Source organism: Oryx dammah, unplaced genomic scaffold (assembly GCF_014754425.2).
Source record: "Oryx dammah isolate SB20612 unplaced genomic scaffold, SCBI_Odam_1.1 HiC_scaffold_11229, whole genome shotgun sequence".
Lineage (NCBI taxonomy): Eukaryota > Metazoa > Chordata > Mammalia > Artiodactyla > Bovidae > Oryx > Oryx dammah.
In genome coordinates, this window is record NW_024080622.1 from 1,451,792 (window position 1) to 1,473,164 (window position 21,373).

The 21,373-nt window shown below is 38.6% G+C and overlaps 1 protein-coding gene across 1 annotated transcript in view; it reads right to left on the reverse strand.

The window, feature by feature from the left end:
- Positions 1-5,947: 5,947 nt before the first annotated feature.
- LOC120861143 (protein O-mannosyl-transferase TMTC1) overlaps positions 5,948-21,373 on the reverse strand; it is a 302,613-nt gene continuing 287,187 nt past the window's right edge. The window contains exons 15-20 of the mRNA XM_040236782.1: positions 20,490-20,625; positions 19,752-19,896; positions 18,794-18,931; positions 17,368-17,490; positions 14,934-15,011; positions 5,948-8,426 (exon numbers count right to left, since the gene is read on the reverse strand). Coding sequence (XP_040092716.1) covers positions 8,286-8,426; positions 14,934-15,011; positions 17,368-17,490; positions 18,794-18,931; positions 19,752-19,896; positions 20,490-20,625 — 761 coding nt within the window. The 3' untranslated portion in view covers positions 5,948-8,285. The remainder of the gene's footprint in view (positions 8,427-14,933; positions 15,012-17,367; positions 17,491-18,793; positions 18,932-19,751; positions 19,897-20,489; positions 20,626-21,373) is intronic.

The following is a 21,373-nucleotide window of genomic DNA, read 5'->3' on the forward strand; positions in this document are numbered from 1 at the left end:
AGACAAGTGGTAGACAGAAGGACAGGAAAACAGAGATGGTCAAAGTGGAGGGAATGCAGGTACAGTGACAGGCAGGTGACAGCTGAGGGAAGAAGGAGCAGAAGGTGAACTGGGAACCTTGGGCAAAAAGCTCAAAGAATGGGAGTGACACCCAAACTTGAGACATACCATCTCAAACTTTTTTGTTTCATGAACCTAAAAGGAGTTTCTTTGATCTTTATATCTCAAGTCTTAGATCACTGAAAAGCTCTAGAGCTGCACTATTCAACAGAGTAGACATTAGCCATATGTGGTTATTCAAATTAATATTAGCTAAAATAAAAATTGAGTTCGTCAGTCACACTAGCTATACTTTAAGTGCTCACCAGCCACCTGTAGCTAGTGGGTACCATATTGGACAGCACAGATACAAAACACTGTCATCATCATATAGTTCTGTTGGACTGAATTGTTTTTGAGAGTAGCATCATTTTAAGCAAATATACCTTGGATGACAGTTTGAGTAGATGACTCCTGGTTTTGAGCTTGAGTATTGAGGGAACACCAGGAGGGGGCTTGGTAAGGTAAACAGCTCTTTTCTGAAGATATACAACTACACCTGAGTTCTCCAGGTTATCTCCAGGTAGTAGCCCTCAACACACTTATCTCTGAGTTTCACAATCCCACAAGTGTTACCATAACCATTTGTGGCCCCAGGGACTCATTACTCTCCAAAAAAGCTCAGATCATCCAAATGGATCCAAACCCCTCTCTTTTTTCTTAGCAAGAGTGGGTCATACTAAAGCTACTACAAAGCTCTTACAAAATGAGAGAGAAGGAAGGAAAAACTGCAAGTTGGACCCACAGTGTTCAAGTTCATGGCTAACTCTCTCATGAAGCTCAGAAACCGTGACCCCTTGCAGTCTTGTACACGTGGTACACACACAGCTTTGCAGGATCATTAGTGTTTTGTTTCAGACCCAAAGTCTCCATGGGGTTGGACATCATTTCCTGTTACAGCATAGCTCCCTTTGTTTCCAGAGTTCAAACTCCCGGCCTTAAATGAGACCTTGTCCTTCTAATACAGAGGATTATTCCCTTACAGCCCTAAAAAATAATGCCTTTCCATTAAATAGAAAGAGTCATTCATTGTAAATTGCATATATATCAAAACCCACGTCATTAGTTTCAGATATAAATTTGCTAGTAAGATGATGGTTAAAATATAAATTGAGTTTGTGGTGATGCTGAAATGGAAGCATTCTCTTATTTAAGGAAAAACCACAAAACTATAGAAAAGGAAAGGATGTCAAGCAGAGTGAGCTGGACTATCCCAAACTGGATTGAGAAACCTGCATTGAATTTGAACATAATTTCATTAGGGCAGCATAATAATGATCTCCTATTGGAGGCCTTCCAGGATGCTTGATGGATGCCCTAGTTCTAAGGATAGTTGAAAAATTAGGAGTGTTAGGAGGCTAACCCAGGAGCAATAAGTAAACCATGGGTACATAATGTTTTGTTTAAAAAATAAATTTTTCCATCCCTACTAAAACGCTGATCCAAACTCTAGAACCCTCTCCCAAATCCCGCAAGGCCTAGGAATGGGCAGTAAAGTGATCATTGGTGATATTAGAAACAGCAATTTCCTTTGAATTTGTTGCAGGGACAGATTTCACTAGGATGCAGACAGAATGTGAAGGACGGAGATAGATGAGTGGAGACAATTTCTTCTGATAGAGTGGTTGTGAAGGACAGAAAGAGATGTGATAATAGCAGCCGCATGAAAAGAAATAAAGGAAAGGTTTTTTCCAAGTGATCTTCATGGTGGCTACCAGTATCTGTGTTTTAAAACAGAACTGAACTGACAAGAGCCAGCAAAAGGAAGAAGTTCAAGAAGAAAAAGAAAGAGGTTAAAGAATGAAGTTCTACAAGTGATATCCAGGGCCCAGGATCCTCTTTTTCCATTGTAGCAACAGGAGAATTAGATGCAGGTAAGTCTGCAGACAGAGTGCAGAACACTGAGGAAGTACCTGTTTTCTACTTTGTATTTACACCATCAAGAAAGAGGTGAAGGCATCTGTCTCCTCAGTAAGATGAGGGGAGGCTATCTGGAATGAGTAAGTACTGAGATGGTCATTGTGCGGCATGAAGAGGACAGCAGGTACCATGCATACTGAACAGTGCAATGAATGAACAATGGGGGAAAGGAAGAAGGAAGGTATGTTTTTATTTTAAAAGTGGGCACCTAATGGTGACATAAATTTCAGCGTGTACTAACCACAGACCACCTGAGAGATTGAAACAAGACAATTATTTTCATCATATTTTATATAAAATATACATTTACATAAATTTTATTTTGGAAAGACCTAGGCAAAGTGTACATAATCAGACTTAAATGGGAGAAAGCCTTTATGGGAGATATATTTCTAACTGGCACAGCAAAAGTAACAAAGATGTACATTTATATATAACTGATCAAAGCAATCTGGAAAAACATGATACAAGTATTTCCATCTAACAAAAGGAAGGATGGGTGAGTCACAGCAAATCAGCCAATTTCCAAATTATAAAAGCAGGCCATGGTTTCTACAGATACTTTAATGTCTTTGGAGGAAATTTAAATTTTTTTCCCCCCAGAAACACAACAAAATCACTAATTTTTACGTGTGAAAGTGTTAGTCACTCAGTCGTGTCCAACTCTGTGATCCTATGGAATGTAGCCCACCAGGCTCCTCTGTGCATGGAATTCTTCAGGCAAGAATACTGGAGTGGGTTGCCATTTCCTCCTCCAGGGGATCCTCCTGACCCAGGGATGATCGCTTGGAGAAGGGAATGGAGACTGTAAAATAGGAGTATTCACCTCTGTCACATTAAAGTATATGGGCAGTCCAGTCACTTTTAGGGTTCTGTGTTTTGCTGCAGTAATTATCTTAAAAATTTCTAAAACTAAGAGCCACAGTCAACACTCAATTGCGGAGGCAGTGGGCTTTCCATTTGGATTCGGGGGACTCACAGAGCTTGATAGGCCCATAGAATTAACCACTCCTTTAATGTACGATAAACGTGACTGAGACAATTGGTAACTTGTCCTGCGTGAGGCAACTCCTTTGTGGCAGAGCAGGACTAGATTCCAAATCTCCAGATTCTTGGATTGGGTCTCCCCTCCTATGGAGCAGCAAGATAACCCCAAAAGGACATTATACCCATTTGTATTACTTGTATCCACAGTGATACAAATACACACCATGTGCACCACTGAGAATGGGAAAAAATGTCCTGGATTTCTGGACATGGAGAGCTCTTTTTAGTTTGTGACAAATGTTGATCTAAACTTACAAACTAATAATGACCCCATATTGTGATGATGCTAATTTTATCAGATATGTGCCCTAAAGGTTTTTATGGAAAGGATCCTTGGTTGATAAAATTAGAACATTTTTATATGAGCCAATTGATAGATACCGATGCTGTTGTGACATTATATTTTACTGATAATAAACCATAGCTTGATTGAAGTTATTTCATTTCTTTTAAGTTATATAGCTACTTAGGCAGTGCTATTTTTGTAAGGATTGCTCAACATAGTTTTCACATCAGAAACTTCAAGAATAATCATAAAAAGTTACATTTCCCTACATTTTTGGCATTGTAAGTTTTTATCTTATTCAGTTGTAGCCTAAACATAAGATTTGACAGGGTAAAATGTCAAAAGATGCTATTTAGATAGTTGTTTTTGTTGTTATTAATGGGAAATACCAACATACGCTTTTATCAAAGTAAATGTGATTTAAAAACTAGGAAAATATTAAAATAAACAATGCCTATAACTGCATTTGCTTTGAGTGCTTGTTACTATAACCTATAGATTTATTGATCTAAGGTACAAATCTATCACAAACCAGAGAAAAATATTTTTTAAACTTATTGTAATGAGTACAATTAAAAAGTAATTAACAAAAGTTGACATGTATAACTTAAAAAAAAGAGATACAGGTGTAGGCATAAATTTATGTCATGGATCCTTCTATGAGTCATAACAAAACATGAGTTTTATATACTGGGCTCCTCATCTGGTAGATGAAAATAGCAGGGCCATTCTCCACCTGAGAACAAAGAGTTCTGTAAATATAAGATCAAATTATAGTCCTGTTGCCACAAATGGAAAACCACCTCAGCCAACCCACCTGTTTGTCAATCTTGGCATGGCAGCTTCAACTAACCAAGTGTGATATTAAGTCATTCTTTGAAATTCCTTGGCTCACTTTAGTCTAAATTTAGAAGTGAAAACTGTAAAAGACTGTAAACATCTCCTGGTAAAAGTCATAAACTCTTATTAAAGGTTTTAGCCTGCAGTGGTTCTCCAGCCTGGCTGCATATTAGAATCTTAACCTGAGTGGCCGACGTCCAGTGATTCCCGAAGTGCGCACCCAGGTTATTTCCAAGTCCACTAGGGCCTAGATAGAGCACCTGTGTGTGAGGGGCGAGGTCTCAGCTGTCAGCTGAATGTGGTGGTTCAATTTGAGGGGGTTGGAAGGTTTGAAAGATACAGTATGAAACCCACATTTGCTTTTTACTCCTCCTCAAATTAGTTTTTTCAGTCGGCTTGGGTGGAAAGCTTTGGATTGTTCTCATTTAGCCTTGTTGAAAAGCAGCTGCACCACCAGTGCAAACTCCTGCACCGAATGAGGTCCTACGTGTTAGGCACGTCAGACTCCTACGCTGGGGTCTGTGAAGTACTGTGGGGAGCTGGAATCCACGTGCTGACAATCCTCTTTGTTTTGTGATGGGCTCTAAAATAAACAGACCTAAAAGAAAATATCTCAAGAGTCCCTAAAATAAAATTTCCTTTCCTTCAAGGTATTTGAATCTTTGGTTTAGTTCAGTACAGTTGATCAATGAGCCATATTTCATGAATACCATTAACAGGTTGAAAATATCTGAGTCAGCTTTGAAATCCTGAATAATTAAGTTAACATAAGCTTGTAAAGCCATTCTTGTGGCTTCTATGTCAAAGGGCATGTGAAAGGACTGCCACTTGTTGGAGAATTTGGAGGCAAGGAGAACTGGTTCTATGCAGGGCAGAAGGACAGGTTAGATAGACTGAACCACCTCCAGCCTTGTTATCAGTTACATTCCTTCCTGTCCTGGGCAAAATAGAATCGTAGGACCCTTTGTTCAAAAATTACTAAGAATTTCAAGCAGAGCATCCAACCAAGCACAAGGTGCATCTGAGTGCAAGACCCTGAGGCCTGCAGAGACTGCATTTACACGAAGCTGGCTCTACAATTCCATCTCAGAAAGAGGTTACGAACTCACAGCCAAGCCTGCTTTTGTTAAGGGAATCTGGATGAACTCCATGACTAGCCAGGGCACCCCATTCTTATTTTGATAAGGATGAGTTCCACATAATATTTCATGTTACAAGAGCAAATAAAAATAGTTATAAAATACACTTAATATCTTTGAAAAATAATATGTGATTTATTTTCTTATAGGTACCATGCAACTATGAAAGCTATTTCATTGGCCACATCTAAGTGAAAGTATTAACTCAGGACAGAAATACCTGATCCAACAAAAAGTGCTTACTTCTAATGTTCAAAGAGATGCCAGTGTGCGCAGATAGAATGAGACAGAATGACAGAGTGAGAAAGACAAAGAGAGGGAGAGAGACAAAGAGAGGGAGAGAGGCAAAGAGAGAGAGAGAGATGGAAGGGGTTGGTAGGGGAGAGGGGAAGGGAAAGTGGAGAGAGAGACAAGAGACAGAAAACAAAGACAGATGGGGAGAGAGAAAAACATCCAAAAGAAGGCAGAAAAAGTCTCCTGAAGGCCACATGACCCTTTTTTCTCAGAAACTTTTAGGCTGTAGTAGCCATTGCAATTATTCCAACAAATGTACTCTCGTATCTTTAGCAGCCCTTCAGATAAGGCATAATTGCTTTTCACAATTTGGGGCTTGATCTTTTCCATTAACTTTCTAAGTATAAATTTTTGTTACTGATTATTCTAAAAAGTTTGTAATTAAAGTACTAGATATTGTTTTTAGCTAGGGTTCCATGTTTTTCATTTTGGGGGTGGAGTAGTTATTTTGTAATAAATATTATAGTACATTTCTTGACCTTAGGACTATAGAAGCATAATTTGGGGGACTAAAAATACTTGAAATGAAATTTTAGATACATTTATGATCTATAACATTAAAGACTATTAGAAACAGAAGATCATAGTTGTAATATATACATTATTGGATTACTGATACATACAAACATGTATGCTAAATTCCATAATCCTTTGTATTTAAAATATTCCTGGCATCATCCCTTTCCAAAGAAATTTTTTTCCTTTTATCTAGATTTACCTTGACAGAAAGTAATAATAACAACACAGAGGCAGTGCTTTCCACTACTGGGGCTAAAAAGAAGCAGAAGGCTTCTTGCTCTGGCTGGTGCATGTCACATATGTGTGCCTCAAGCTACTAAATGTGTATGACACCTGACTTAGCACCAGGAACAGCACTATCCAGAGTAGGTTTTTTTTTTCTTTTAAGTTTATGATGAATACCAAATTAGAATGACATAATCCAATTTCTTCAACTCCAAAATATATTACCACCCAAACACTGATGGCTGATTCCTAATTTCTTTAACTTTAGCAAGTGAATAATCAATACAAAAGTTTTGAGGGACTGTTGAAACTTAATTACTTTGTAGTTTAGATTAATAATTTTTGTATGATCAGTTGTAAAAGCTGCTACTAAAACCACTATGTACAGAGAAAAATGTGTTCATATATTAAATATTTTATGATATGAAATAAATAATACTAAAAGACAAATGTCAAATTGTAAGTTCAACTTTGCCATCCATGCCTTTTAAATATAAATATATATATTTTTAAATTATGAACTTAGATTTTTTTCCTAGTTTTTTTGAGCATTTTCCATGAAATCTCCAAAATTCCAAACATAGAACCAAGAACTGAAGGTTCTATCATTCATGTTTTAAGCACAGAATTCTCATTAAGCCTCAGTTGTGTACGACTCTCTGCGACCCCATAGACTGTAGCCTACCAGGCTCCTTTGTCCATGGGATTTTCCAGGCAATAGTACTGGAGTGGGTTGCCATTTCCTTCTCCAAGGGATCTTCCCAACCCTGGGCTCGAACCCGGATCTCCCACATTGTAGACAGATGCTTTACTGTCTGAGCCACCAGGGAAGTCTCATTAAGCCTAGGAAGATCAATAGAGCTTCCTTACATCCATTTAGTCTATGAAGAGTTCTGTAATATACTGTAAATATTCCTCAATGATTAAATATATTTTCAAAAAATAATCTCTGAAAGTTAAGATAATAAAGTAGAACATTTCTCTCAATTAATATCTTTAATAATTCTCATGTAGAATATACTATTTTTTTCTCCACCAAAATAACAATATATTTGGAGGTGGAAACATTTATGATTTTTAAAAGCACTTATGAAATCTTAGAGCAGAACCACTACTCCAATAATACTTGTAATAAAATTAAAATAATTTAAAACATTTCCATAAACAATCAGGGGTACTGACATCCTTGATTTCCCATACGAATATGAATACCCATACACAATTCCAGAAACTTCCTTATTGATACATTAGGCAATGGGAAAACAGCTTGTATCAGAGTGGAATTTAATTTACTTCTCAATAAGGCTCTAGCAATATCCTCAAAAGGATATAAGATAAAGCTGACTTAACAACAGCCTCTTTCCTCATATATTCCAGAATATTTTTACAAAACCTGTGAGATACTCATTTCTAGTTCCAGAGAATTAAATGAGCTACCTCTTGGAAGAATTTCCCAAATGGTTTATCCCAGAGGATTTATCCTTTCTGAAATATCTCTTCTCATAAAGAAGAGATGCCATGCCTTCGTAGCATTTCAAGCCTCTATTTCTGTGAGGCTACACCAAGAAATGTCTACACTAAGAAATGGAATTAGATCTCCAGGCTGAAAAAAGCAGACACATATATGAAAGGAAATCTAGAATTAAAGCAAGAAAAAATTCTGTAAAATGTGCAGCTGCTGTTTTCCTTCCATCTCAGGTCTCCTAGCCCCTGCTTGCTCTTTTTGTCTTCTTTCATGGAAATGCAAGTCTCCAGCACAGCGTTACCAGCAGGTGTCCCAAAATGTGTCACCCTGAACTCGGAGTGAGAGGAAAATGCCATTGATTGTGCCCCAACTGATGTGAAAACAAAGCTTCCATCACTTCTTCCTCTTCCAAAGACACCAGCACTGTCCCTTGAGACTGGGTCAAATGCTGCTATGTTTGGTTCTTTTCTTGAACTTCCTGTAATCTTTTCTCAAGGCGATCCAATTTGGCGAGATTTTCCTGCAGTAGTTTGCTGTCTGGAACCAGCTGTAAGGCTCTTTCATAATAAGTTCTTGCAGACACGTAGTTTCCCTACAGAGAAAAAGAAAAGGGACATTTATATTCTGATCCATCAGAATGCTTGCTTGAAGAACGGGGAGACTAAGAAACAGATCTTCTGGTCCATTTTAACATTAATGTCCTCATAAGGAGACCCTGTCTGCTTGTGTAATTTCATCTTTATCTGTTGGTGCTCTTGGAGAATCCATTTGTTTAAGCACCAGACCAGATGGAGAATGTGAAAGATAAGGGTTATGCCATAAGTTTAAATGGCAGGAAAACAGATTTTCAATTCTATTAATACAGTGTATGAAGCTATCATCTCATAGTGTTCTCATAGGGTTAACACTATTCCTTTGTAATCAAATGGAACCAAAGCACTGGAAATTCATAATTAGAGCGAAAGGAAGAGAGAGAAGGTTGAGTCAGGGGAGAGGGGTGTGTGTGTGTGTGTGAGAGAGAGAGAGAGAGAGAGAAATATTTTTGAAATTGCAAGAGTAATGATTAAAAAGTAGATAGTTTAGGAATCTATTATACCTACTTAGTGACAGGAAATATTTTAATCTTCACCTTAAACCATAAAAGCAACTTTTGCCTAATACAGGCTTTAGTGCAAATATGCTTTTATAAAATGAAAGGAACTGATAATAAATAATATAGAGTCAAATTTATCCCATACTCAAGGTGTGTGACCATATATATCTGCTGGATACTCTAAAGGCAGGAGGGAAGGCATGTTGCTCCAGGTCTGTTAAAGACCCCTGTCTTCACCCTCTATTGGTCCCCATCTGTTTTGTTTTTGAATAAATTAAATATTTCAGTTTAACTGGCAACCACATGTGCCTGGTCCCAGAAGATCCCTGGCAACAAGTAAGAATTATTAACTTTTTTCCCAGATTCTTTTCTGCCACTAAGTGTATTCCTTCTGTATAGTTGACTCTCTTTAAGATCTGTGTGCTGCCAAGTCTTAGCAGTAAGATCAGTAGAGATCTCTTCATTCTAAAAAACCATGAATTTGTTCTATTTTATTCTCAGTTACAGCTCCATGTGGATAAAGACTAGTTACTCTCTAAATGTTCATTACAACTTAAAATAGTACCTCTTTGAATAAAAGTAACCCACTCCAGTGTTCTTGCCTGGAGAATCCCAGGGACGGTGGAGCCTGGAGGGCTGCCGTCTATGGGGTCGCGCAGAGCTGGACACGACTGAAGCGGCTTGGCAGCAGCAGCAGCAGCAAAGTAAAAGTGCTATGTAGCAATATCAACATTTATTTTATGCTTAAATGAACTACCTCCCGAGTGTCAGGACCTTAGACACCTGCCTGCCATATAATGAGCACTCAATCTGATGCCATCATTACTGTTATTATTAAATGACTGTGTGTATTTGTGTTAAGTTGCTTTAGTCGTGTCCGACTCTTTGCGACCCCGTGGACTGCAGCCCACCAGGCTCCTCCGTCCATGGGATTCTCCAGGCAAGAGTACTGGAGTGGGTTGCCATTTCCTTCTCCAGGGGATCTTCCCAACCCAGGGATCGAACCCGGGTCTCCCGCATTGCAGGCAGACGCTTTAACCTCTGAGCCACCAGGGAAGCCCTGGCATGTGCATAAATGAAAGTATTTCAGATTATTAACACTGATTCTGGTAAGAGGCTAAACAGAATTCTGAACAAATAAGAACCTGGATTTAGCTACATGACTATTTTTTAAAATTCAAGTATTTAATCTTTAGATTGTCTCTTGACATTTCTTAAGCATAGCACATATATGCAGACAACTGAACATCTGTGGCTCTCAAATTGCTCTCAGACTGTGTTCTTACTGTGGTTGATTTTGAAATTGTTTACCCAAGAGGTTTCTCTGAATTTAGGCCTCAGCCTGGTACCAGGCATCACCATCTCAGATCATCAGCTTTCTCTGTCTTTTCAACAAAATCTAGTCATAGAGTTATTTTCTCTCACTCGAATTGCTCTTTTCTTAATGAAACTGGAAGCCCCCTTTTAAGTAAGTTATATCCCTTAATTCAACGTCCCCAATTTCTAGGTGCTAGGTGGGGAATTTGAATTATCCAATTTATAGAACTGTGCTAGCTACTAGGAAGGCCACTAGTCCTCGGTGTCTATTTAAATTTAAGTTAATGATAATTAAGAATTGAGTTGCTCAACTGCACCAACCAATTTTAAGTGCTCAACAGCCACAATGGGCTAGTGGCTACTGCCTTGGACAGTACATACATGGAACATTTTCATCACTGAAGAAAGTTCTATTAGCCAGTTCCATCCTAGAAAATGCATTAATGTCATAAAGCAGAACTGAAAATAGTACTTGGTGATATGGCCCAGCTGGTGCAACTCTGATTCAGTTCAGTTCAGTTCATTGGCTCAGTCGTGTCCGACTCTTTGCGATCTCATGGACTTCAGCACGCCAGGGCTCCCTGTCCATTGTCAATTCTCAGAGCTTGTTCAAACTCATGGCCATCAAGTTGGTGATGCCATCCAACCATCTCGTCCTCTGTCTCCCCTTCTTCTCTTGCCTTTAATCTTTCCCAGCATCATGGTCTTTTCCAATGAGGCAGTTCTTTGCATCAGGTGGCCAAAGTATTGGAGCTTCAGCTTCAGCATCAGTCCTTCCAATGAATATTCAGGACTAATTTCCTTTAGGATTGATTGGTTTGATCTCCTTGCAGTCCAAGGCACTCACAAGAGTCTTCTCCAATACCACAGTTCAAAAGCATCAGTTCTTCAGTGCTCAGCTTTCTTTATAGCCCAGCTCACACATCCACACATGACTACTGGAAAAACCATAGCTTTGACTAGATGGACTTCTGTCAGCAAAGTAATGTCTCTGCTTTTTAATATGCTGTCTAGGCTGGTCATAACTTTCCAATAAAAGAGTAAGTGTCTTTTAATTTCATGGCTGCAGTCACCATTTGCAGTGATTTTGGAGCTCAAGAAAATAAAGTCTCTCACTGTTTCCATTGTTTCCCCATCTATTTCCCATGAAGTGATGGACCGGATGCCATGATCTTAGTTTTCTGAATGTTGAGTTTTAAGTCAATTTTTTCACTCTCCTCTTTCACTTTCATCAAGAGGATCTTTAGTTCTTCACTTTCTGCCAAAAGGGTGGTGTCATCTGCATATCTGAGGTTAATGATATTTCTTTTGGCAATCTTGATTCCAGCTTGTGCTTCCTCCAGTCCAGCATTTCTCATGATGTATTCTGCATATAAGTTAAATAAGCACAGTGACAATATACAGCCTTGACTTACTCTTTCCCTATTTGGAACCAGTCTGTTGTTCCATGTCCAGCTCTAACTGTTGTTTCTTGACCTGCATACAGATATCTCAGAAGGTAGGTGAGGTGGTCCCTTTCAGAATTTTCCACAGTTTGTTGTGATCCACACAGTCAAAGGCTTTGGTGTAGTCAATAAAGCAAAAGTAGATGTTTTTCTGGAACTCTCTTGCTTTTTTATAATGCAATGGATGTTGGCAATTTGATCTCTGGTTCCTCTGCCTTTTCTAAATCCAGCTTGAATATCTGGAATTTCACAGTTCACATACACTTGAAGCCTGACTTGGAGAATTTCGAGCATTCCTTTGCTAGCGTGTAAGATGAGTGCAATTGTGTGGTAGTTTGAACATTCTTTTGACATTGCCTTTCTTTGGGACTGGAATGAAAACTGACCTTTTCCATTCTTGTGGCCACTGCTGAGTTTTCCAAATTTGTTGGCATATTGAGCACAGCACTTTCACAGCATCATCTTTCAGGATTTGAATTAGCTCAACTGGAATTCTATCACCTCCACCACCTTTGTTCATAGAGATGCTTCCTAAGGCCCACTTGACTTTGCATTCCAGGATGTCTGGCTCTAGTTGAATGATCACACCATTGTGGTTATCTGGGTCATGAGGATCTTTTTTGTATAGTTCTTCTACGTATTCTTGCCACCTCTTCTTAATATCTTCTGCTTTTGTTAGGGTGATACTGTTTCTGTCCTTTATTGTGCTCATCTTTGCATGAAATGTTCCTTTGGCATCTCTAATTTTCTTGAAGAGATCTTTAGTCTTTCCCATTCTATTATTTTCCTTTATTTCTTTGCACTGATCACTTAGGAAGTCTTTCCTATCTCTCCTTGCTATTCTTTGGAGCTCTGATTGTGAAAGTGAAAGTGTTAGTCACTCAGTCACGTCCGACTCTTTTCAACCCCATGGACTGCAGCCTGCCAGGCTCCTCTATCCATGGAATTCTCCAGGCAAGAATATTGGAGTGCATTGCCATTTCCTTCTCTAGGGTATCTTCCAAACCCAGGAATCGAACCCAGGTCTCCTGCATTACAGGTAGTTTCTTTACCATCTGAACCACAAGGGAAACTCCAGTAATAAAAACTGTATTATAGTTTTTCTGCTTCATCCATTTCATTTTACATAGAACTTTATGAAAAATATAATCTTTTATCGCCAGTAGTATGAGCAAGTCTCTCCTTCCCCCTGTTTGTCATCTCCTTGCAAAGTTTGATTCCAACTATCAACCTTGCCACAGCCCTCAGTACTTCCTAAGCTTCACCCAGACTCAGGCAAGGAGTAGGGCCCAGGAATGGGATAATACTGCTCGAGGCACATATTTCCTGGCAAGGCAAAGGTCACAGAAAGTTAATGGTTGTTCTTGAAGGCCTCATGATGATAATCCTGCATCCTGACGGTGACATCAGAATGACCACATCCAGGCCATGTGCCTGATCTCTATATCTGTGTTGGACTGAGTGAAAGTGTTAGTTGCTTAGTCGTGTCCAACTCTTTGCGACCCCATGGATGATAGCCATCCAGGCTCCTCTTTCCATGGGATTTCCCAGGCAAGAACACTGGAGTGGGTTGCCATTTTCTCCTCCGAGCGATATTCCCAACCTAGAAATAAAATCTGCGTCCCTTGCATCTCCTGCCTTGGCAGGTGGATTCTTTACCACTAATGCCACCTGAAAAGCCCTATGCTCCTCTGTTAGATCAAGGCTAATAGCTACAGAGTAACTATCCTGTTATTCTCTTCCATCTGTATAGTTATGGATCACGTTTTTGTTTTGTTGTGTTTCTGGGAGTGATCAGTTCCCACTTAATCATAAACCCTATTTATCCTTTGTTTAAATTATAATTACCATCTTGCTATTTGCTCAGGATAAAGTTTGAGAGAAGCCTGAAAATAAGCTAGCTAAATAAGAGTGATCCTTTAAAATCATGTAAGACCATTGCATTTCTCTGCTGGAAGTCCTCCAAGGATCGCAACATGTTTGGCATAAGAGCTGAAGACCTTACAGTCCCCTTCCTTCATTGCCCTGTATCATCTGTCCCTGTGGCCTCTCCACCCCGGCTTCTAGCATTTCTATCATTGCCTCCCGCCTATTCCTCAGGTACACTGGCACACTCATACCTCAGGACCTCTGCGTGTGCGCTGTCCTACTTTTGCCATGTGGCTTGCTCCTTTCAGACCTTTGCTGAAACACCACTTTTTAACTAAGGCCATCCCTAACCACCTCAATTTAAAATTGCAGCTTTTATCCCCAAAACTTCCTATCTTCTTTCATTCTTTTATTCTCTATAGCACGTATCACTATCTGATATATTTCATGTGTATATGTATATATGTGGGTTTCCCAGGTGGCACAGTGGTAAAGAATCTGCCTGTCAATGCTGGAGATGTGGGTTTGATTCCTGGGTTGGAAAAATCCCCTGGAGCAGGAAACAGCAATCCACTCTGTAGTCTTGCCTGGAGAATCCCATGAACAGAAGAGCCTGGCAGGCTACAGTCCCTGTGGTTGCAGAGTCAGACATGACTGAGCATGCACACACACACACAATACACACACATACACACGAATTTAGTTATTGCCTGTTTTCCCCTCCTAGAATGTTAGCTCCACAAGACCAGGTATTTTTGCCTTGTGTTCACTGCTTTATTCCCGATCCCTAGGCATGTACCTGGTACATAGGATGTTCTCTAGCAATGCTTATCAAATGAATGGATGGATGAATGAGTGTCCGTGAATCTTTGATTTCCTGCCAAGGGCAGGAAATAAGCTTCCACTTATTAATTCAAAGGTAGCTTCTTCTTCTCTTGAAAACAAACGTTTTTCAATATGTCAGGTAATAAAAGATATACTAAGTATAAGAAATAATAACCTTATATCTTGACAGTGAGTTAAGCTACAGAAAAATAAGCTGTATTAGTGCAGCTCCAACAAAACTTTAGTTTAGTTCACACAGCAGACTTTATCTACTATATGATGATACCTAAGTAGGTACTATTTTCTTTACGATAAAATTATGACATCTAATTTATATAGATTTGTTTTTTAAAATGGCTTCATGATATTCAATGTCTAGATAATACAAAGTGAACATAAATCCTGCTAATAACACTTTTAAGCACCTATGTTTTCAGTATTCAAATAATTCAAAGAGTAAATTAACAATAGTTTTTCAAACTTTTAAAGGGAAGAAAGAGAAAACACAAAGGGAAAACATGGTTCACATGAACAGGAATTATTTTCTTACCTTGATGTGCTGAATTCCACCCATGTTCATCCAAGCCTGTGCTTGATCTGGATTTAACTCCACGGCCGCTTTATAGCTCTAGATACATAAGAAATATCTTCAGGCTGGGAAATGAGAACCCATCTTTAACACTGTAGGATTGTGGAAAGCGTTTTCTATATATGTGGAAATTTAAATGGTTGATAAAATGAACAGTCATGTCTAGTTCTCAGGTGTTCCCTTTATTTCTATTTTTTTTCAAAGCTGATGATTCTAAAGTGGAGGAAACTGAAATGTATAATTTCCTTGGAGAGCTAACCTCTGGACTTAAAAAGGCTGAAGACGCCTGCTAGGCATGCAGGTGATTTCTATTACATGCATCATTTCCCACTGGCCTCGATCTGCGAGAAAATGGTGCTCTTAGACGTTTTCACTGTAACTGGACTTTGCAAGAAAAAACTATAGAATCTTCGTTTCCTAAACAGCTTAACTTTCTCACAAAATTTGATCCGATTATTCAGCCCATGCTTAAATTCTTGCAGGGACTGGTATTCTGTATTTCTTTAATGACATCCAATAATTTTTTACCAGAGGATAGTTTTAATCATTAGAAAGCCTTTTTTCTTCTGCCTTGTGAAAGATCTTAAAGTGTTTGAAGAGAGTTACTTGTTTCTCAAATATTTTTTGTCTGAATAACATGTATCACAATGTCCTATCAGTGAAATACATTTTTAACATTTGCACGTTGTTTTGCATCAAAGGGTATATTCACCATTGAGCTTTGATTTTAAGAGTTGTCACTTTAAATAAAACTAAAGGCTAAGAGTACTGTTTTTGATTACAAAGCTAAGTATCCATGTGTATATATTAATGTTCCTTGCTATTTTCCTGAATAAGAATCTATCTGAACAGATCCATAAATAACTAGAAACTGTCCATCACTTCTCTACTTCAGTTTGAGGAGAAAGAAGCAAATGTTAAGAAACTGTATTGCTAAAAAGTTGCTAAAGTAAACTGAAGAGTATGTTTTGTGTTAATTTTTATCAGCAGAATAAAATGTTTATTTCTTATTCTCTGTATGACCTTGAAAAAGTTAGAAAAGCTCTGAGTCTCAATTCAGTCATAAAATGAAGACAATGAGCATGTCTTTCTTATATGATTGTTGTGAAGATTATAATAAATGTGAATTATACATTAAAAAACTAACATTGTAGCTGCTATTATTGGCCAATAGCTTTACCCTTACTCTTCACAAATCAAGCCATAATGACTATTTAATCCATTAGTCAAGTAACTAGAAAATCCTTTTGTTTTTAATACAATATATAAAATACAGACAGATATACATACCATATAAGTACTCCTACAAATGATCATGTAAGTTATAAATAATTAAAGAAAGACAGCATTGAAAGTTTCATAAGGCAGAGAAGAATTCAGTTTCTGCTCAGATAAGCCACCATTTCTGTTTTAACATTCACATTCAAATTAGTTTCTCCAAATATCTTTACGTGCTTTTCCAATAATATTTTAAAAGCCTCTTACATTTATTTTCAAAAACAATCTTATCATTTGAAATTTTACTTTTTTGCATAATTTTATGACTTCATTAATTATAACCTGTGGCTTTATTGTGGAAAATATATGGCATTCTGTAACATTTCATTATGCTTGTAAATGTCTTTTTATTTCAAAGTGGGTTATCAATTTCATTCCAAAGATACACACATTGAGCATCCCTAAGATGCAACATACTATGTTTTAGAACACAGAAGGAAGCAGTCCTTTCCACAAGGAAAATGCAGTCGAAATAGGGAGCTAACCAGCGCTCGTGCATGTGCACAGAGGGAAGAGGAAGGAGAGGATGGGGAGATGGAGAAGAGAGAGAGAGACACCTAACAACACAATATATGATGCTTTCAAATGACTGGTAGAGACAGGAAGTGTTTTAGGAGTTCATAGGAAACAAGTCACTGGATGAAAGGATGGTAGGGAGGGCTCCCTGAGGGAGACACAGGCCTGTGTTGGTGGATGCGTGGGATTCCGCAGGGACTGGTGGATGGGGTGGACGGTGTTACAGGACATGTGGAATGCCAAAGCTCCTTGGGGCACCAGTCTAGCTGAAACAGAGGGTTACTGAAGGCAGACAGAGAGCGAAGGAGTGAGAGAGAGAGAGAGGGGAAAGCTTACTTGAGGGCAAAATGTGGAATGCTTTAAACATCAAGCTAAAGGTGATAATTCAGAAAACAATGAGGCGGTATTGTAGAACTCCTAATGGTCAAAAACCAGAGGCTCAATTATTTTAAAAAATAAACTTACAATGTCAATTAATCAGAAAATTTACTCTATCAACATGCCATTGATCTTAGCTTTCAAAGTCTATGTTTCATTAAAGATTGAGAGAGTATTAATTTTAATCCATGAATTTAATAACAATTTTATTAAGTGTTTATACCTCAAAAGCTTTGTCCAGCAGGTTCTGCTCTCTCAGTTGGTTTCCTTTTGTGAAAAAAAGCTCAGATATAACTTTTGGATCCTTTGGTTTCAGCTTGAGAGCCTTGTCTATAGCATCAAGTGCCTGTATAGGTTGGAAATTAAGACACAATAAGTGTAGATTAGATAAAGAAGAACTAACTTAAACGATATCTTTCATTCTTTTTGTTTTTATGTATTGGCTAGTGTGGTGAGTGATGATCAAAGCACATTCTTCATTTTATCTGATGTTCTCATTGAGGAATAATACAGCCCTGACCAAATAATTTCCCTATAATCCAGGTTTCCTATTTATGTTAGTGACAATGAAATATCCCTGATCACTTTACAGGAACATTGTGTGATCCTATTGAAACCACATCTGGGGCTGGATGTTTTGCCCTGGCCACATGTCCGTCTGGACCACTCCAGCAGCCTCATCTCGGGGCCTGGTGCTCACTCTGCCCCCGGCACCCACTACCCCACACCCTGCAGCCAGAGATCCCTTCAAAACACAAACCTGACAAGCCTCTCTTCTCCTTAAAGCCTCAAAGCTTCTTGCAGTATCCCTTGTCCTGGTCCCAAGCCTTAGGACAGAGTGCCCAGCAACCTCTGTGGTTACATCTCACATGCCCCTTACTCCCTCAAGCCCATCCCTCAGATGGGCCATTCGTTGTTGACTTGGGGCCTTTTCATGTGCCGTTTCTTGCTTGGAATGCTACTCACTGCCCTTTTGTTTAATAACTCATATCCTTCATTCAACCTTCAACTTCACGTCACTCTATAGAGAACCCTACCGCCCAGACTATTCGGGTTCCCTGGATATGCGCGTTAGGGACCATGCTGCTCTTCACGACATCACTGGGCACAACTATAATTCTGTGCTAGTTTTGTGATTACTTGTTCAACCTTTGTCTCCTCTTTGACTGTAAACTCCAGGAGGACAAGGGAAATAATTTTTGTGTTTTTTTTCCCCAACACCACTTTATTCCCATTTGATAAATATTTTGTCAAATCAGTTCATGAATCTACTGGTTATATGACTTAAAAATGAAGATAAACAGTACAGTTGCAACACAGGGCCATTGACGTGCCTTAAAGGGTTGTTACAGGATTCTATAAGATATATTTGAGGGAACATGCAAAGTTATAAAACATACCAATGGTAGTCTTTATTGAGTTAGCTGAAAACAAACTGAGATGACCCCACATGAAACCTTCAGACCCAGAACAAACCAAGAAAACAACATTTCAAGGGGTTGTCTAAGCAGTCAAGGAGGTATCTATGAAAAGTGCCAAGGAATAATGATCAAGACTGCTCGCCCTTGTGAGAGTGCAGGCTGGAGGGTCATCAGCTATACCTGATTTGTACCCTGAACACAGACAATTCCAAACAGTGTGCTCTCTACCTTGTCATGCTGCTCCTGCTTGCTGTGGATGGCGGACAACAAGCGATAGCATTCAAGGCACCCGGTCTCCTCTGACACAATGTGACTGGTCATCGTTTCAGCTTCTTTTGTCTGTCCCATCACAGCCAAAACCTGAGCCTGCAAAACCACACGGACCTTGGCTTAGATAACACTTGGTTATCATCTTATCAAAGAAATCATTCAGGGAACATTTCCCACAAAAGTGCTCAGTGTCTATTTGTGACACACAGAGAGGGCTGACTTCCCACAGTTATTAACAATAGGCTTTAGTCTTCTGCTGTCTGTTTCTTTATGTAGGCATATGCCTGCATTTGTGCATGCATGGCTGGAACATCAGAGTCATTCAGTGAAATGACTTGTGCCTTTTTTAAACAAGTTGACTATGTGAAAGAGAAATTTTCCCCTATGGTTTCAACAGAACACTGTGTTTAAAACAAGAAAACAAGTTTGTTTTACTGTAAATCTAAGGAAAAAGAAGAGTAATGATCCCAAAATTGAAATAAAGTAAAGATTAAGAGATCGATAACCTCACGTCGCTCCGGAAAAAAATAACATGTATTAATAATATGTAGATGCACATAATATCTAAATACGCACATACATACATGTACACACACATACATATATACTTGAAAGGTGATAAATGCATCAAAGTGCTAAAAATTTATCAATTTGGGTGAAAGAATGTGCAGGAGGCTATATAGAATTCTTGCAAAATTATGTAGGTTTGAAATTATTTAAAAAAAAACATAAAAGTGTCTTTCGGGTCCATGTGTTTGGTGAATGCGTCTAACACTGGTTAAATATGAATATTCATTAAATGGATAGAGTATAGCATTCTAGTTCCCATTCTGAGGCTTACTAACTACAGCTCCCTATATTGCATGCCATGCATTTCTTCTCTTCTCCATCTTCTTTCTTTCCTCTGTCTACTCACCAGTGCCAGGCGGAGTTCCCTTTGGGAAGGCTGCAGGGCCACGGCTTCCCGGTAAGTCTGCAAAGCTTCTTCGTATCTGCCAGTGTTGTAATACAGCGCTCCCAGAGGTGACAGTATCTCAGTTTTGCGTGCTACCTGCAGGGCACTGAATTTGAGGAAACAAATGGACATTTTTCTTCTAATAGGTACATTTCCAAAGGTTGAAATTTAGATAAGGGACCACTGTCTATGGTTTGAGGCTATTCCCACCTGGTCTTTGTTTTTATATCAAGAAGAATGTTAAAAAAAAAAAAAAGATCATGGTGCCATCCTCTGACTATAAGAATGTTTTTAGTGACCTAGCAATATGTAAATTGGGCCCCAAGGATCTTTTCCATTCACCGAGATAGGCTTGTGTATGCAAGTTTTTCATTTAGATCCATTTTTAAAATTGCTATTTGTAGTTTGGGTTGTTAAGTCCATAGCTTCAGAAAACAATGGACTAACTAAAATGAGAATTAAACTCCAAACTTGGTTTAGCACCATATTTTAACCAGCAGGCAAAAATGTCATTTATCAGGATATCATTTATCCTCATAGTACCATTTATGGTACTGTTCTCTGGAGAGGAGAATCTGTTTTGCCTGCATTGGCAAAATTTGCTAATATTCTGAAAGAATCTGTTCCAAATTACTAAGACTTTGATGGCCAACTGCAGGGACTTTGGGTGACTTACAAAGTAAAAAATAGGACCTTTACCGTTTGTACCACTCTTCAGCCACACTGTTGTCTCCCAGTGACCTGTAGAGCCTCCCCAGGTTCACCATGGCCACATGATGGCTTGGGCTAAGTTTGATGGCCTGTTGGTAATGGGCCACTGCCTTCTCTGGAAAGCCTGCAACCAGTGGTAGGTTGGTAAGAGCAGAGCATGACTTTGTTATAAAACAGACCAACTCTTTTTCTTTCTTTTTAACATATGAACTCTTTTAATTTCTCTTCTGGTAATGATAAATTTTCTTGCAGCCATACCATCAAATTATTCAGTTTGTAAATTAGCACACATTTTACCTTCTTGCCACCACCTAACTTTGGACCATTTCACTATTCATTTTCACTTAAAACCTGTTTATTTTATTAAATATATTATTTTCATCAAAGTGTTTTTTGGCTATTGCCCTAGCTGATAGGATGTTTTGAAATTATCAGTGATTGTTATTTACACAAGATACTGTTGCTTCTCACTATATTCAAAGGAGAATGTGCTATGATAGAAAGAAAACTGTCCTGAAGCAACCTCTGAGGGTCTATTACAATTATTCTACTGCAACCTAGTGACTGAGACACTCCTTTAAATAAGGCAGTTGCTGTATTTTGAAAATATCTTTTTAAATAGTATGTTTTTGTTTAGATGGTATTTATTGAATGGGGCTTTAATAATAATAATAAGACCAACTTGCATTTGTCCAATGCATTATATATTTTAGAACCTTTTAGTTAAACAACCTCATATGATTTTTGCAGATGTTTTGATCCTATTTAGCTGTCTTTTGAAAGCACTTAGTTCCCTCTTGGGATTTGCTGCTACCGCTGCTAAGTCACTTCAGTCGTGTCCGACTCTGTGCGACCCCATAGACGGCAGCCCA